At 46.5% G+C, this 19363-nt stretch overlaps 1 protein-coding gene across 3 annotated transcripts in view; it reads left to right on the forward strand.

The window, feature by feature from the left end:
* The window catches only part of LOC132822232 (plexin-A1-like), a 541551-nt gene that overhangs the window by 89635 nt on the left and 432553 nt on the right, over nucleotides 1-19363 (forward strand). For all 3 annotated transcript variants that reach the window (XM_060835337.1, XM_060835340.1, XM_060835338.1), the window contains exon 3: nucleotides 10506-10688. In XM_060835337.1, coding sequence (XP_060691320.1) covers nucleotides 10506-10688 — 183 coding nt within the window. The remainder of the gene's footprint in view (nucleotides 1-10505; nucleotides 10689-19363) is intronic.

Raw genomic sequence — 19363 nt, forward strand, 5'->3', positions numbered from 1 at the left:
AGTATTGACCCTGTCAAGCCCCTTAAGAATCTCAAACGGTGGCATGGTGGCTCAGTGGTTAGTACTGCTGCCTCACCGCGCCAGGGACCCGGGTTTGATTCCTGCCTCGGGCGACTGTCTGTGTGGAGTTTGCACATCCTCCCTGTGTCTGCGTGGGTTTCCCCCGGATGCTGTGGTTTCCTCCCACAGTCCAAAGATGTGCAGGTCAGGTGAATTGGCCATGCTAAATTGCCTGTAGTGTTCAGTGTGTTTGTCAGGGGGAAATGAGTCTGGGTGGGTTACTCTTCAGAGGGTCGGTGTGGAATTGTTGGACCGAAGGGCCTGTTTCCACACTGTAGGGACTCTGAGTTTCAATGAGGTCACCTCCCATTCATCTAAACTCCAGTAGAGTCCCCAACCTGTTTAACCTTTGTTCATGAGACAGTCCCTTCCTGCACTCTTTTACCTGTTCCCCAGAACTCTTGATTCCCATATACCATGTTCTCTTGTAGTATAATATATTGCACACATTGATTTCTGGCTTGTTTTATTAATTTACTTACTCTTAATTGAAAAACATCATTTGAATGTATAATATTTAGTAACAGAAAAGCAACAAAATATTTGTAGTTTCTGTTGGGTCCCGCTAATCCTGGTCAGCTTTGAATTATTATTCATTCATGGGATGAGGGTGTCGCTGGCTAGACAGCATTTATTGCCTGGGGGCAGTTGAGAGTCCACTACATTTCTGTAGGTCTTGAGTTACGCGTAGGCCAGACCAGGTAACGATGGCAGCTTCCTTCCCAAAAGAACATTCAGGATCCAGATGTTTTTTTCCGACAAATTATAATGGATTCATGGTCATCATTAGACTCTTAATTCCAGATATTTATTGAATTCAAACTCCCCCACCTACAGTGGTGGGATTGGAATCCAAGTCCCCAGAACATTCTATGTGTTTCTGGAATAGCAGTCGAGAGCATGGGGCTGGAAAAGCACAGCAGGTCAAGCAGTGTCCGAAGAGCAGGGGAATTGGCGTTTCAGGCAAAAGTCCTTCATCAGGAATGAGGCTGTGAGCTGGGGGGGCTTAGTATTAAATGGGAGGGGGGGTGGGGCTGGGGGGAAGGTAGCTGAGGGTGTGATAGGTGGATGAAGATGGGGGTATTGGTGATAGGTCAGAGAGGGGGGTGGAGTGGATAGGTGGGAAGGAAGGTGGACAGGTAGGACTGGTCATGAGGGTGGTGCTGAGTTGGAAGGTTGGATCTGAGATAAGGTGGGGAGAGGGGAAATGAGGAAACTGGTGAAACCCACATTGATGCCATGGGGTTGGAGGGTCCCGAGGTGGAAGATGAGGTTCTTCCGCCTGGCATCGGGTGGTGAAGGAGTGGTGATGAAGGAGGCCCAGGATCTGCATGTCCTCGGCAGAGTAGGAGGGGGAGTTGAAGTGTTAGGCCTTGGGGCGGTGGGATTGGTATCCTGGAGATGTTCTCTGAAGCACTGTATGAGAAGGCTGGATTAACAGCCCAGTGATAATACCACGAGAACACTGCCCCTGCATTTAACAATGCTTGGTCCATGATGGTGGGATTTGACCACAACATGCTGTGTAGGGCCTTTAGCCCTCCCCAAGTGGGACGTAGACAAAATATTTGAGGGCCACTGATCTGGAAGGTGGGCTGTTTGGTCACATGGGAGTATCGCTGGTCAAGAGCTGGTCCTAATTCCAGGATTCTATGTGCATGTGTATGCCTAGGAATACTCTCTGTCTTTCTCAGTTTCTCTCTGTCTCTCAAGTGATTAATGCTGTATCGGATTGAGTTGTGGTGCTTGTCTTGGTCACTCTAGAACTGAAAATTAACCAGTGGTTAATGGGGACTTGTGGAGGTGGTAGTGAAGGTGGAGTTGAACTGCTCGTAAAGTTTATGGTCATTACTTTGAGGGTTGGAACTTTCATTGTGATTACGATTTAGTTTCTAGCTTTGTTGAGCTGGAACTCCAAGCCCCTATACTGAAAAAAAGGCACATATTTTCCAAGCTGTCACACTCTCGCCCCGTTCTCTATCTCTTGCATGCTCTACCTCTGTCTTGTTATCTGCCTCATGGTCTCTCTGTCATGTGCGCGCGCGCGCACACACACACACACACACACAATTTCTGTCTTGATTTCTCTCACTCTCCCTTGTGCTCTCTCTGGTATTTTCTCTCATTCTGTCTGTCACACACTGTCTCACACTTTCACTCTCGTGTGCTCTCTCTTGCTCTCACTACCTCTATCTCACACTCTCTCTTGAGCTATCTCTCTTGCAGTTTCTCTCAGATGCTCTCCCTCTGGTTCTGCTCCCTCCCCTCCCCCCTCTCTCACATTCTTTCTTGTCTTCTCTCTCTCCCATTGATCCTGTTGGCTTTCTCTCTCTTGCTGTCTTTCCTTCCGCCGGTGTCAAACTAATTACTAACCGTTGTGAGGCTGTAAGTGTGAGAGTCAGAGACTGTGTGGAAAATCTGGAGAGTGAAGCTGCCCAGGGAAACGAGGGGCTGACTTTCATTAAACCAGCAGCGAGCAACAACACAGGAGATCAGCTGGTAGTCATTAATTCTTTTGAACTAACCTTTTGGATGATGCCTCCGTGTGGTTTAATTAAACCCAGCGAGCTGCTGTGTGAAGCAAGAGATTCCCATTAGCTGCTTGAACTTGTTGGCAGATGGGAAACGGTGAGGGGAGATGAGGAAGGCTCTCTCGGATGAGAGGAGTGCAGCTCAGCCGAAAATTTCACCTCCCCTCATGCCTGGAATCAGCTATGGGCACTACAATCCCCATTCATAAATATTCACATCCCACACAATGCAGTCTCACATCCATAATTTGTTGCTGATTCGCTATGTTTAATTGTGTTCGATGTCTTGCCTCTTTTTTCCAACACTGGCTCTGTCGTTCACCCACCATCACTAACTCTACACTGCCCCTTGGTTGTTGCCTTGCTGGTTCATTCAGTGGGTATGTCCCTGTCCCAGTGAAATGGGGGGGCAGGAGGCTGGAACAACATCAGGCTGGGCAGCACCAGGTGGTGGAGAAGTCATTGTTTCGGCTCTAACCTTCCTTCAGGTCCCTGGGAGGAAAGTCGACTTCTCCACCTCCTGCTGCTGCCTGGCCTGTTGTGTTCTTCCAGCATCCTGCTTGTCTATCCTGGATTCCAGTGTCTGCAGTTTTCTTGACTCTAACTGTGAACTGGGGGCCATGTCTGAGTTGGCATTGACGATGTGCCTCTTGACTTACCTTTGTCCCTTTTCCCATATTTCAGAACCAGGATTCTTGCCTTCATTTCCCCTGGGCCCAGCTATCCTAACAGATTGGAGGAGCAAATGACTGCAGAGGCTGGAATCTGCGGATCACAGTGGGTCAGGCAGCACCCCCGGCAAGAGAACAGGCTAACGTTTCAGAGCAAAATACTCTTCTTGGCTGTCCTCCCACAGTCATAGTGTCACAGAGTCATAGAGATGTACAGCACGGAAACAGACCCTTCGGTCCTACACATCCATGCCAACCAGATATCCCAACCTAATCTAGTCCCACCTGCCAGCACCCGGCTCATATCCCTCCAAACTCTTCCTATTCATATACCCATCCAAATGCCTCTTAAATGTTGCAATTGTACCAGCCTCCACCACATCCTCTGGCAGCTCATTCCATGCACGTACCACCCTCTGCGTGAAAAAGTTGCCCCTTAGGTCTCTTTTATATCTTTCCCCTCTCACCCTAAACCTATGCCCTCTAGCTCTGGACTCCCCGACCCCAGGGAAAAGACTTTGCCTATTTATCCTATCCACGCCCCGTCAACCCTCTGTCAACCTGTAATACTCTTCCTCTACTTCTGCTAAGTCCTGTTCAGCCTTTGTGCTTGCCAACCTTCATTGCTTGACTGGGTGGCACGGTGGCTCAGTGGTTAGCACTGCTGCCTCACAGCACCAGGGTCCCAGGTTCAATTCCAGCCTTGGGTGATTGTCTGGGTGGGGTTTGCATATTCTCCCCGTGTCTGCTTGAGGTTTCTCCTACAGTTCCAAGATATGTAGATTGGCTATGTTACATTGCTCCATAACATCTAGGGATGTATATCAGGGTGGAGGGGTGAGATACTCTTTGGAGAGTTGGTGTGAACATAGAACAGTACAGGCCCTTTGGCCCTTGATGTTGTGCTGACCCGTGGAACCAATCTGAAGCCCATCTATCCGACACTATTCCATTTTCATCCATATGGACTTGAGAGTGCGTTGCAGGAAAAGCACAGCAGGTCAGACAGCATCGGAGGAGCAGGCGTATGGACTTATGCCCAAAACATGGATTTTCCTGCTCCTCGGATGCTGCCTGACCTGCTGTGCTTTTCCAGCACCACACTCTCGACTCTGATCTTCAGCATCTGCAGTCCTCGCTTGCTCCTATCCATATGGACTTATTGGGCAGAATGGCCTGCTTCCACACTGTAGGGATTGTATAAAAGAGGGAGACAATGTCTTGATTTTTCAAATTCTTATCCTGGGTTTCAAATCCCTCAATGGCTTCGCTATTCTCTTACCACCTGGAATCTCCTCCAATCTCTGCTGTTCTCTCATTCTGACCTTTTTCTGCATCCCTGATTCCAGTTGCTTCACCATGGGAGGCTGTGCCTTGAACTGCTTGAGCATTCCCTCCCTCCCTCTCGATACAAGAAAGAGGAAGGTACAGTTTTAAATTGAAAAAGGCACCAAGAGTTATGGGGAGAAAGCAGGAAAATGGTGTTGAGCTGGAACGTCAGCCATGATCATTTTGCATGGTGGAGCATGTTTGAAGGGCTGAATGGCCTATAGCTGCTCCTCATTCCTACTTCTGTGTCCCTAGCTCTCATCCCGTAGAGGTCAGAGTTTAAGGATACATGGTAGGCTTGAGATGTTGAGAAATGTCTTCTCCCAGAGAGTCGGGATCCTGTGGAATTCTCTGCCACAGAAAGTGGTTGAGGTCAAAACATTGGATATTTTCAAGGAGTTGAATACAGTTCCTAGGGCTAAAGGGTGTGGGGAGAAAACAGCAGGAACAGGGACTGGTTATAGTTTTATTCATTCACAGAATGTGGGCATTGCTAATCCCTAATTGCCCAGAAGGTAGCCGAGAGTCAACCACATTACTGTGGGTCTGGAATCAGATGTAGGTCAGACCGGGTAAGAATGGCAGTTTCCTTCCCCTAAAGGACTTTAATAACGAGATAAGTTTTCCTGACAATGGATTCAGGGTCATCATTAGACATTAAATTTCAGATTTTTGTTGAATTCAAATTCCACCATCAGCTTTGGCAGGATTTGAACCCACATCATGAGTGTTCTCTCGGTTATTAGAACATAGAAAAGTACAGCAGAACAGGCCCTTAGGCCCATGATGTTGCGCTGAGGTTTAATCCTAATGTAAAATATAATAACTTAACCTACGCACCTCTCAACTCACTGCTATCCATGTGCATGTCCAGCAGTCATCTAAATGTCCCTAATCACTGCTTCCCCCACCACCGCTGGCAACGCATTCCATGCATTCACAACTCTCTGCGTAAAGAACCTATCTTTAATGTCTCCTCTATACATTTCTCCTAATATCTTAAAACTATGACCCCTCATGCCAGCCAATCCTGCCCTGGGGAGAAGTCTCTGGCTACCGGCTCTATCTATTCCTCTCATTACCTTGTACACCTCGATCAGGTCTTCTCTCTTCCTCCTTCTCTCCAGAGAGAAAAGTCCGAGCTTATTCAACTTTTCTTTATAAGGCAAACCCCTCCAGTCCAGGCAGCATCCTGGTAAACCTTCTTTGCACCCTCTCCATAGCCTCTGTATCTTTCCTATAGTAGGGCGACCAGAACTGGACACAATATTCCAAGTGTGGTCTTTCCAAGGACTTGTAGAGCTGTAATAAAACCTCGTGGCACTTAAACTCGATCCCCCTGTTAATGAAAGCCAAACACCATATGCCTACTTAACAACCCTATCCATTTGGGTGACAACTTTGAGGGATCTATGTACTTGTACACCCAGATCCCTGCATTCCTCCACACTGCCAAGAATCCTGTGTTTAATCCTATATTCAACATTCGGGTTCGACCTTCCAAAATGCATCACTTCGCATTTATCCAGGTTGAACTCCATCTGCCATTTCTCAGCCCAGCTCTGCATCCTGTCTGTGTCACGCTGCAGCCTGCAATAGCCCTCGATACTATCGGCAACACCTCCAACCTTTGTGTCATCTGCAAATTTACTAACCCACCCTTCAACCTCCTCATCCAAGTCATTTATAAAAACTACAAAGAGCAGAGGTCCAAGAACAGAGCCCCGCGGGACCCTACTCATCACTGACCTCTAGGCAGAATACTTTCCATCTACAACCACTCTGCCTTCTGTCAGCCAATCAATTCTGTATCCAGACAGACAAATCTCCCAATATCCCATACTTCCTGACTTTATGAATGAGCCTACCATGGGGAACCTTATCAAATGCCTGAAGTCGATATACACCACATCCACTTCTCGACAGTCATCGACCTGTCTTGTCACCTCCTCAAAAGTACTCAATAAGATTTGTGAGGCATAATCTGCCCCTCACAAAGCCATGCTGACTGCCCTTAATCACACTATACTTTGCCGAATAGTCATAAATCCTCTCCCTCAGAATTCTTTCCAAAATTTTGCTGACACAGACGAAAGACTAACTGGTCTGTAATTGCCAGGGATTTCCCTATTACCCTTCTTGAAAAGTGGAACCACATTCGCCTCCTTCCAATCCTCTGATACGACTCCCGTGGAGAGTGAGGAAGCAAAGATCCTCACCAGTGGCTTAGCAACCTCCTTTCTCGCTTCCCAGAGCAGCCTGGGATAAATCTGGTCTGGCCCTGGGGACTTATCAATCTTAATGTTTTCAAAAATTTCCAGCACATCAACTTCATCAATTTTAATCTTGTCAAGCCTGTATCCCAGCTATTAATCTAACAATGATGCCAGTAGGACATCACCTTCCTGGGGGGTTGCGAAACTGAACAGTTTTTGGATTGGGATAGGGTCACAGATCGTGAAGTGCTGACAAGCATCCTGTATTCCTCACATCCAGAGATAAAAATCCAAAGAATGTGAGTTTAGTTTTTATTTCGTTAGCACTACCGATACTAGTGATCTGATAATCATCTCACCATCACTACTGATCATAGTGATCTGATAGTGATCTCACCATCATTACTAACACTAATGATCTGATAGTCATCTCACCATCGTTACCAATACTAGTGATCTGATAGTGATCTCACTATCACTACCAACACTAATGAGCTGATAGTGATTTCACTAACACTACCAATACTAGTGATCTAATAGTGATCTCACTATCACTACCAACACTAGTGATCTGATAGTCATCTCACCATCATTATCACTACCAACACTAATGATCTGATAGTGATCTCACTATCACTATCAACATTCTGGGGAATACGAAGGATTGGTAACCGAACTTGACACAGCCGTTGAGTTGTAAATACTATGGTCACGAGAGCAGGTCAAAGACAGGTGACTAACTCACCTCATGACTCCTCACAAGTCAGAAATGTGATGGAATACTTTTGACTTGCCTGAAGGAGAGCAACTCCAACAACACTCAAGGAACTTGACCCTTTCCCAGGATGAAGCAGCCTGTTTGATCAGGAACCTACCGAACACCATCGTCGTTTCCTTACTCCATCAGGCAGCGGTGTGTGTCATCTGCAAGATGCACTGTAGAAATTTGACAAAACTTCTTTGACAGCACCTTCCAAAACCACGACCATTTCCATCTAGAAGGACAAGGGCAGCAGAAACATTGGAACACCACCCCCTGCAAGTTCCCCTCCAAGTCACTCATGATCCTGACTTGGAAATATATCATCGGTTCCTTCACTGTCACTGGGCCAGAATCCTGGAATTCCCACCTTAAGGGGATTGTGGGCTAACCTATAACACATGGACTGCAGCAGGTCAAGAAGACCCCACCTCAACCTTCTCAAGGTCTAGTGAAGATGTACAATAAATGCTGGGCCAGCCAATGACTGTCATGTGTCATTGAAGGAACTAAACAAAATGGAAAGGTTGTGCAATTGAAACCCCTTTTTATTCCACTTTCAGTTTCCACTGGCTATTTATTTGCAGCAATGTGTGGAAGCCTGGTCTTTAATTTCTAGACATTGCAGGGCAATCTTCAAGAGGTGACAAGCCTACATGGCTCATAGTTGGGTCTGGTGATTTATTGTCTGGAAGATTTGAGCGATCAGGAGAGGCTGAACAGGCTAGGGCTGTTTTCCCCACAGCGTCAGAGGCTGAGGGGTGACCTTATAGAGGTTTAAAAACTCATGAGGGGCATAAATAGGGTGAACAGTCAAGGTCGTTTTCCTAGGGTAGGGGAATCCAAAACCAAAGGGCATAAGTTTAGGGTGAGAGGGGAGAGATCTAAAAAAGACCTAAGGGGCAACTTTTTCACGCAGAGGGTAGTGCGTGTAAGAGATGAGCTGCCAGAGGAAGTGGTAGTGGCTGGAACAATTGAAACATTTAAAAGACATCTGGATGAGTATATGATTAGGAAGGTTTTGGAGGGATATGGACCAAAGCTAGGACTAGATTAAATTAGGATATCTGGTCAGCATAGATGAGTTGGACCGAAGGGTCTATTTCTGTGCTGTATGTCACTATGTCTCTCTGATTCTATGCCGGCCAAATGCTTTGCTGAAGTTGACTCTGTTATGTGCTTTTAAAATCTGTTTTTGAAAACGTCACCGCGGAGATAGAATAATCAGTCTTGTGAATACTTCTGTCAGATAAATTGGTTGAAGAAGTTTATGCGGGATGATCTTTTTATTCTCCCCTTTATCAAATGTTTAGCTCAATCAACAAATAGACCACAGCCTGAGTGCATGAGGTCAGTTCATCACCAAAACAAATGCCGTCAATGGTTTCATTTTCCTACTTATATAGGGCAAAGTTACTTCTCACGAAACAATTATGTTGAATGACTGAGAGATAAAACAGGATATTTGCATAGCCTGCACAAAGGCAACTCCCAGAGTACAAACACCAGAGCAGTATTTATTTAAATAATTCAGTTAGCCTATTATTGCATAGCCCTCTGGGAGTCAACATAACAGTTCAACACTGGCTGTAATTACTGAGTTTGCATTTTCAATGATTAAGAGAATTCTATTAATCAGAATAAAAGTACCTCTTTATAGCGGAGGCAGTTGATGCCAGTGGGAGGGCACGTTCAATATTGAAGATATGTTGCTGCTTCCAGTATCTGCTGTGTCCCTGTCTCACCTCAGAGTCAGAGGTCAGAGGTTCGGGTCCCACTCTCAGAGTGATGAGTGCCCATCCAGAGCAGTGCTAAGGTGAAGGTGGCATCCTGTCTGCTCCCCTGCATGGATTTAAATGGCCACATGACACTGTTTTGAAGAAATGCAGGGGCAATAATTACTGTCATGGTTCACATTAAGCCCAGCGTAGATGTGTTTAAAACAGCTTATCTCATCATGAACTTGGTGCTTTTAGTGAGAGCTGGCCATGCACAAATTGTTCTGTACATTGCCCCATGAATATGCTTCACAAGTACTGCATTGGCTGTCTCAGGGATTTGGGAGATCTGGGCATTGGATAAATCGCAAACTTCCCTTCCTCACAGAGACACCAACTGGAAGCTGGGACAAAGTTTCCCGGAAAACGTGCTCCCAGAATTTTCTGGGGTGATGTTGGAAATTTGGTTCACTGAAAATACTGGTGTCTGTATGATATGTGGTGCTGGAAAAGCACAGCAGGTCAGGCAGCATCTGAGGAGCCGGAGAATCGACATTTTGGGAAAAAGCCCTTCATCCAATGTGGGATGAGAGATAAATAGATACACCTAATGCTATGGGCAATTTAGCATGGCCAATTCACCTGACCTGCACATCTTTGGACTGGGAGAGGAAACCGGAGCACCCGGAGGAAACCCACGCAGACACGGGGAGAACGTGCAAACTCCACACAGTCAGTCTCCTGAGTCGGGAATTGAACCCGGGTCTCAGGCACTATGAGGCAGAAGTGCTAACCACTGTGCCACCGTGCCGCCCAAGGCAAGTACTGGCAGATGGGACTTGATTAATTTAAGGTATCTAGTTGGCATGGACAAGTTGGCCTGAAGAGTTTGTTTCCATGCTGTATGACTCTAAGTGGCCCTAGTAAGGAACTCAGTTCCAGGTCGGTCTGTGATGGGCATCCCGTTAAAGAATTAAATAAAATGGACCAGGTGAATGTAGCTGTCAAGTTGTGCACAGCAAAATCCAAAAGCAGCCAAAATGAGCTAAATGACCGGCTGATCCATTTTGCTGATGGGGTTTGGGATGTATGTGGCTTGTCCCATTTTTTAAACATTGATACATGATCTTTGATACCTTCAGTGACAGAGAGGACATTGGTTGAGCTAATCTTTGCCATTCGCTTACAACAATGACACTTCGGTTTTGTCTTACTTTCAGCCTTTGCAAATTGATGATAATTTCTGTGGACAAGATTTTAATCAGCCGCTGGGTGGCACAACGCTAGTGGAGGGCATCCCGCTGTTTATTGACAAAGAGGATGGCATGACCTCCATCGCTGCCTATGACTACAGGGGCCACACGGTCGCCTTTTTCGGGACCAGAAGTGGAAAGATGAAAAAGGTAAGATTTTATTTTTCTGATTGAGGTCCTGAACTAGTAAATGCGTTTCTGTTTTGAAACAAATTCTCTTACATTGTGGTAAGATGAACAGCTTGCGGAATGGAGAATTTGAGTGGGATTGGAGCGGAGATTGATTTCCCTCTGGTTGTGCAGATGGGTTGTAAGCACTGATTGGATGTATTCCTGGACACCCCTACCATTGGTCCATCTGATTCAACCATCAAGGTGTCCCATAGCCAATTGGAAAACAGGATCCTCATTACCTGATGACGTTGGCTATTTGTTTGTCAAACAGTTTTTTTTATCATATTGATAACTAACGTTGGAAACAATAAAAGAAAATTAAATATTACCGACAAAAATGTCACCTGCTGTCAAAACAACATCTTGACCAATTGGGGTTGAGTTACTAACTAGTCAGCAACCATTTCACATGAGCCACCCAATCAGCACCCTTTTCTCATGTTGTATAAATTGGTGTTTCCTTTGAATTTTGGCATTTTTGCGTCTGTCCTGGTAGGTGCAAGATGAAAATCTATGACAGCATGTTCCTTCTTTTGTCAATATTTGAGATGACAAGAGACCATGAAGCTTCCAGTGATTATTCTTCTGGGATCTTACTCTGGCAGAGCCCTGGCTATTAATCTCATGGCACTCCAGGAAAATCCTGGAGAGTTGGAAAACCAGAGTGGTGTGGAATATAAATGTGAAGTGTTGACATGAGCCTGGTGTGACATTGATTGAAGGTTCCTCCCCACATCGAGTATTTGGCAGATGCTTGAGGTCTGGCTGATACAGGAGTGTGTATGTTGAATGCTTTGGCTGAGGAGGTGATGCCGTTAATCTTTGTGTGTGTCACTCCTGTGTGTCTGTACTCAGGAAAGCTGGTTGGCGAAGAGTCAAGAGGCATTTGATTAGTGGTTGTGGTTAGGCTGTGTTTGTACAACTCTGGTGAACTGCACTCCTAATGTAATGAGATGGCTTTTGTTTTTCACTTAACAAAGGCTGTGGAGGTAACTTGATATGCAAAAACAATGAAATAACAGCAGAAGTAGACCATTCAGCCCCTCAAGCCTTTTCCACCATCTAATAAATTCATGGCCAACCTTCTTCTTAAATGTATTATCCCATAGCCATTAATGCCCAGCCTTTTCTATTTGTTTGTGGGATGTCGATAAGCCAGCCTTTATTGCCCATCTCTAGTTGTCCTTCAGAAGGTGGAGGTGAGCTGCCTCCTTGAACCTCTGCAGTCTATGTGACCCACAATGCCTTTAGGGAGGAAATTCCAAGATTTTCCAGATTCTCAATTACAGCGAAGGAATGGTGATATACTTGCAAGTCAGGATTGTGAGTGGCTAGGAGGGGAACCTGCAGGGGGTGGTGTTCCCATGTACCTCATTGAATCATAGTCATACAGCATGGAAACAGACCCTTGGGTCCAACTTGTCTATACCAACCATGTTTCCCAAACTAAACTAGTCCCATTTGTCTGCGTTTGGCCCATATCCCTCCTACCTTTCCTATTCAGGTACCTATCCAAATGTCAATATTGTAAGTGCACCTGTATGTACCACGTCCTCTGTTGGTTTATTCCCTTTACTTTGTAGATATTCAAAACTGTAGGTTTGGAAAGTGCAGTTGAAGTAACTTTGGTAAATTGCTGCAATGGATCTTGTAGATGATACACACTGTTGTGACTGAGCGTGGGTGGAGAAGGGAGCAGACGTGGGAGGTGGTTGGTGAGGAAGCAATGCAAGGGAGCTGCTTTGTCCCATATGTTGGTTGAGAATCGTTGGTATTACAGCTGAAACAACAGTTTAGTTGGCTGGAATGTAGCACTCTCTGCTAGTGGGAGCAATAGCCTTTCAAAGGGAAGTGGATAACTGCAGAAGAATGTGAGATGGAATGGAAAATATAAGCGAATTGGATGAACTGTTCAGTTTCCAGTGAGGCACAGAGTGCTGATGAACTGTTCTGTGCCCATTCTCTAGTTGTACCTGACTCTGGACTGAGGTATGCAGATGGTAATGTATTCTGAATTAGCCCCAGTGGTGTTCATTTGTACACATTTGTGACCTGCTCCTCACATCATGTGCCAAACTCAGCTGTAGGATCAAACTTTAGGTTGTGGCGCTGGGGGTCTGAGTCACTGCATGGGAAAAAAATAACAAAGATAAAGATTTCCAAAGCTTCGGGGGAGGGTATTGACTTGAGCTCATTGGGAATGAGTGAGTGGATTACAGGTTGTGAGCTCACACGAGCCACTTGGATCGCAGGCTCTGGAGACTAGTGCAGGCCTCAAGCCTGTGTTGGTGGTGGTTGGGGATGGAGAAGGGGCTCACACTCAGGCCCCTGAGCCTGCGTGAAGGAGGGTGTGCTGGAATGTAGGCCTCAGGCCTTTCCTAGTGGTGGTTGGGGATGGAAAAGGGGCTCACACTGAGGCCCCTGAGGTGGGGTGAAGGAGGTGGTGCTGGAATGCAGGCCTCAGGCCTGTGCAGGTTTGCAGGCCTTGAGCTCATTGCCTGGATCCTGCATTTTCTGTACTGACCCTCTTGGGTTGACTCACAGTCAGGCTAGCCAATTTGCTAGTATGACTGAAGTTTTTCTGTGACTTTCAGTTTTAAAAATGACGTTAAAGATAAGTAAAGCCAGCCTGCTTTAGTTGGGCCGCTCAGTTTCAATGGAAAACAGTTATCTTCCTGAACAGAAACAGATGTTTCGGAACATTCCACATAAGCTACATCCCTGTATTGTAATTGCACGTTCTGCACTGGAATACGTTGCAGTCTCTGCACAGACTGGGTAAGGCCTTGTGAATAGACCCACTGCCATATTCTGGGGAAGGCCGAGAATTGGAGGTGTAAGTCAAAGGAGTTGGGAGTGACATCCACCAATTAGCATTAAATTTCACTTAATTTCCCAACTCCTTCCCTCTCCCTTGTTATGTGGAATGCAAATAGCAGGTTTATTGTAGCTGAGTGGTGTGGGAGACATGTGTCTAGCTGGGCTCAGGTATTTTTTTCCCGTATCAGCCCCACCCCCGTGAGATTCTTGTTGCGCGGTCATGTCTCTTTCAATTACTCAGTTGCCTCATCTGAGACTCTTACATCACCGATGGATCAGACCGGACTCTGTTCACTGGAGGGGGAGTCTTATAGAAACCTGTAAAATTGGATTAGATTAGATTACTTACAGTGTGGAAACAGGCCCTTCGGCCCAACAAGTCCATACCGACCCGCCGAAGCGCAACCCACCCATACCCCTACATTTACCCCTTACCTAACACTACGGGCAATTTAGCATGGCCAATTCACCTGACCCGCACATCTTTGGACTGTGGGAGGAAACCGGAGCACCCGGAGGAAACCCACGCAGACACGGGGAGAACGTGCAAACTCCACACAGTCAGTCGCCTGAGTCGGGAATTGAACCCAGGTCTCAGGCACTGTGAGGCAACAGTGCTAACCACTGCGCCACCGCGCCGCCCACTTACAAAGTTACAGCTGCATAGAAGGTGTAGAAAATCAACCTCGTTTTTGAAATTAGAGGTCCATTCAGCAGTTGAATAACAATGTGGAAGAAGCTATTGGTAAGTGTACTCAAGCTTTGGGAAGCCCTACATCTATAAGGGTGAAACAATGAAGCATTCTGCAGTTCAATAGCCATAAGGCAGTTGCTGCATGTATTTGCAGATAAAGAGCAGGGTGAGGTTTGGGAGGTCTGTTTGTGGCCACCTTGTAGAATGAGTGGAAAGGGAGGGAGGGACAGAGCAGGGAGGGAGTCACACTGTTTCAGAGGAGTCTGCTACCTTTGCGAAGTGTTCGGAAAAGGCAGTGGGTGTAAGTTTGCAGCTCCTGAGGCTGTTTGAATTATTTCTGTAGATCTTGGTCGGTATGCAGTGTCTTCTTCGTTGTGATGGGCAGCCCCTGGGACTGTCTGCTGTGTGTACAAATCAGATTTCATTACATTTATTACATGCCTACATCCGATGAGGCTGCTTTAACCTTGAGTATCGCTACTGTCCCCTCTGTCCTCTGGGTGGGTATTGATGCTTTTTAATCCAACGAGTGATGTGACCAATCTACCACAGGTTTTTAATCCTTTTGGAACCTGTTCAAGTCTGTTGTAAAACTGCTAGCTCACACGACAATTGATATGACCTGGGAAAGCAATTCCCTTAAAAGGGCTGATGCAGCTGCCATGGCCCCAGGGCGGTGTATGGCTTCAGATGGCTCTCTCGCCCACAGTGGACTGCTTGAGTCAGGCCATCTTAAAACAGAGCGTATGCTAAGACTGGGCAACTGCAAGAAAGGAGAGCAGGATAGTGTTACCCACATCCCCCACCCTCAAGCACATATTCCTTGTTATTCCTCCAGCTAATGTCACTAAAAAACACATCATTGTGTGGGAACTTGCTGTGCAGAGACTGTTTTACGCCTTTTTCAACATTATCATCATGAATACAGTTAAAATCACACAACATCAGGTTATAGTGCAACAGGTTTATGTGGAGGCACTAGCTTTCGGAGCGCTGCTCCTTCATCAGATGATTGTGATAATCACCTGATGAAGGAACAGCGCTCTGAAAGCTAGTGCTTCCAAATGAACCTGTTGGACTATAACATGGTGTTGTGTGATTTTTAACTTTGTCCACCCCAGTCCAACACCGGCTCCTCCGCACCATGGCTATCATGAATACATTTCAAAAAGATGCATTCGTTTGTGGCTTTAAAGTACTTTGGGAGGGCAGTTGGTGAAAGAAGCTGTACAAAGGGATTGAATTGAAGAGTAAAGGGGTTATGTAATACCTGTGCAACTCCTTGGTCGGAGCCCAGTTGGAACTTTGTGAACTGCTCTTGGACTCTATCGTAGACACAACATCAAGGGCACAGGTGGACACGTAAACGAGATTGACCAAGCTTTTGCCCGAAACATCGACTCTCCTGCTCCTCGGATGCTGCCTGACCTGCTGTGCTTTTCCAGCACCACACTCTCGACTCTGATCTCCAGCAGCTGCTGTCCTCACTTTCACCAAGGTGACAGCGGAGTTGAGGGCTGTATTTGCGTGGAGTGATCGGAGAGGATGGGAATGGGAAGGAGAAGGCAGAAAGATATGGAGATTAGTCGGAATTAGTCAGCTGACTGCACAGAATGAATGTGGTGAATCGAGAGGTTATTATCTTCCAAAACACACGACCCAGAGGGACAAGGGCAACAGATACATGGGAATACCACTCCCCGGCAAGTTCCCCTCCAAGCCACTCACCGTCCTGACTTTGAAATATATCGCCGTTCCTTCAGTGTCGCTGGGTCAAAATCATGGAATTCCCTCCCTAAGAGCATTGTGGGTCTACTTACAGCACATTGACTCCAGCAGTTCAAGAGGGCAGCTCACCCCCACCTTCTCAAGGGGCAACCAGGGACAGGTAATAAATGCTGGCCAAGAAGAAAAAAATAATTCCAGAATGTTCCGGTCTTTCTGTTATGACTGTATCCAGTCAAGGTTGAGTTGCCTCCATCGTATCAGAGTCTGTGGTTCCAGATAAGGGGATCAGTCTGCAGTAATAATAATGTTTGCTCAGTCTGTACCTTGATGTCCTCCTCCTTCCAGCCATAAAGATGAAGATTGTTATCTGAATGGAGCAACATTCAGTGAGATTGAAATCACGCTCTGTATGGCTGACTTTTGAACAGTTTTCATTCATAAGCTAGTGCTCGGCATGTTGTGACAGACCAGCTCCTGATGCACTGTAAACAGACCACACGCCGTGCAAAGGCAGAACAACACAGTGGCCTTTGATTCCCCAAGGCTTGTCCCTCCTGGAGAGATGGTCAGAATAAGCTGGAGAGCAGACCATGCGAGAGCACATCTCCACCCCTCACTGACCACGTTCTGTCCCTGCGGAGGAGAGAGGTTTGGAATGCCATTCCCCAGTGAAGTATCACGTGTTCGAACAGCTGGTCCTGGAGTGTGTCCTGGTGTGAGGGCATGGCCCTCCTAAAACCGGTGGCTAATTTGGGAGAAATCCCTTTTCCTCACAAAATGGTGAGGAGGTGAAAGCCATGGGGTGGGGACCCACTGAGTTGATGATGTTAGGGGGAAGGTGGGTGAGGGCGAACATGTTGAAGGATGAGGTCTGGAATGGTGAGAGGAAGCTTATGTCCCCCAACTTTAATACCAGAACAGGGTCAATGGGCCGAATGGTCTATAACTCCATACACCTTTCTTTAACACCATCCCCCACTTCCACCCTTGTACGCCCCCTTCACCAAACTTTTGTTATTGCAGGCTACAGTCTTTGTAATTTATAAATTAGGAACAGGAGTAGGCCATTCAGCCCCTCGAGTCTGCTTCACCAGTCAGTAAGATCATGAATACTTGCATTCCCTGTAACTATTCCCTCCCCCACTTCCTTAAGATTTTCTCCCCAACTGACTTAAAAAGAATTCAAAGATTGATTTCCCTGCAGGGAGTTATACAGTCTCTCACACTTTTGAGGGAAACAATTTCACCTCATCTCTACCTTAATTTGGCACTCCCTCCTCCCCCCCACTTTTGTTTAATTAAAAAGTGATTCCTGAGTTCCAGTTTTGTGTCATTATTAAACCATTTCCCAATGAACGGGATCAGTAAATTTAGGGTGACAGTGGCCTAGTGGTATTATCAGTTGACATTAATCCCAAAAATATCAATTAAATTATTCCAGATAATATCCTGTGGACCCAGGTTCGAATCCCGTCACGGCAGATGGTGGAATTTGAAATCAATAAAAATCTGGAATTAAGAGGTTAATGATGATCATGAATCCATTGTCAATTGTCAGAAAATTCCTTCAGGTTCATTAATGTCCTTTAGGGAAGGAAACTGCCATCTTTACCCGGTCTGGCCTACATGTGACTCCAGACCTACAGCCCTTAACTGCCCTCTGGGCAATTAGGGTTGGGCAATAAATGCTGGCCTAGCCAGTGACATGTATTTCCTGTGCATGAATAGCAACACCTTCCAAACGCACAACCACTCCTACCGAGAAGGAGAAGGGCAGCAGATACGTGGGAACACCACCCCCTGCAAGTTCCCCAACAAGCCACTCCCAACCTGACTTGGAAGTATATTGTTGTTCCTTTGCTGTTGCTGGGTCAAAATCCTGAAACTCCCTCCCTAAGGGCATTTTGGGTCAACCCACAGCAGGTGGACTGCAGTAGTTCAAGAAAGCAGGTCAACCCCACCTTCTCAAGGAGCAACTGGGGATGGGCAATAAATGCTGGGCCCAGCCAGTGACACCCACATCCTACATCCCACATCTGAATAAAAAAAAATGAAAATTGTCAGGTTGTAATGCCTTTTTTTTATTATTATTCACTTGTGGGATATGGGTGTTGCTGGCTGGGCCCAGCATTTATTGCCCATCCCTAGTTGCCCCTTGAGAAGTTGGGGGTGAGCTTCCATCTGCAGTCGATGTGGATTCTTTGTAAATCCGCTGCATTGCATTCTGTGCCAGTGCTGTCTCCACGATTATAGTCACCCTTCCTCACCCTACCGCTGGCCCTCTTCCCCCCACATCCAAGCCCATTCTTCCTTTGCTGATGGTCCCCTGCTCTTCCCCTGTTAAATTATTCATGTAGACTTCCCCTCGGATGCCACTCACGACGAAGCTCCCCGTAGTCGAAGAGCCACCGTGAATGAAACCTTTCCTTCCCCTCCCTGCCCCGTTCCCTTTTGCCCCGTGTTCACAGCACCACTGAGCAGATTGTGTGCGTTCTGCAGGCATCGAGGGGCTGTCAGTGTTTTTGAATAAAAGATGCTCCCAGCAGTCACAGTACGGAAAGCTGTTTGAAAATTGCTCCACGTTCAATTAGAAACTCCTCAGCCGGCCTTTTAGTCATTGGTTTTTAATAAGATTCTCCTACATGCTTGCTTTCATGAATGCGGAAGATGAAGGAAGCCAGACTGATGGATTGGATGTGATCTTTTTGCTACTTTATCAGAATTATTAACAGGGAAATCCTGCCGCTAAATGTGACAACCCATTTTTCAGCCTAGGTTCAATGTACTGTCGCCTAATTTGCAACTTAATTGGGTGTTTGCTGGGGTAGAGAGCTTTCCTTCTATTTGTCTTCCTGGTTTCTCTTTTGGAATTGAACTTTGGAAGGAAGTGACAATAAGGGATTTGTTCCTCTCTCCTCCCCTCCTCTTGTCTCCCAGCTCCTCCTCAAGTAGTCCCTCATGAGGAAAGGTAACTTACTTCTCCCTCCATTCTGGGACGGCAGCTTAGCCCAGCGCAGCGCAGTCTCTCAGTTCTGCTGCACGTGGGGCAGGTGGTTTGCTTGAAGGGAGTGGGGAGGTGAACTATTTCTGCGCTCTCCCTGAAGTCTCAGTATCTCCTCCTTGGATTCCCGACAAGGTGCCCAATGCCTTCCCGAGCGAACTCTGATTAGCCATTCGAAAGCAAGAATTGTTCTCTCGTGCAGTCTGTGGTTTGGAGGGAGAACACTTTTTCTTGATAAGGGGGTGGGGGAGGTGAGCTCCTTTCTTGACCCGCTGCAGAGCATGTGATGTGTGTTGACCCACAATGCCACGAGGGAGGGAATTCCAGGATTCTGACCCAGCGACAGCGAAGGAACGGTGAAATATTTCCATGTTCTCTCATGGGACAAGAGCATTAGGACTGAGATGA

The sequence above is a fragment of the Hemiscyllium ocellatum genome, chromosome 14 (genome assembly GCF_020745735.1).
Source record: "Hemiscyllium ocellatum isolate sHemOce1 chromosome 14, sHemOce1.pat.X.cur, whole genome shotgun sequence".
Taxonomy (NCBI): Eukaryota; Metazoa; Chordata; class Chondrichthyes; order Orectolobiformes; family Hemiscylliidae; genus Hemiscyllium; species Hemiscyllium ocellatum.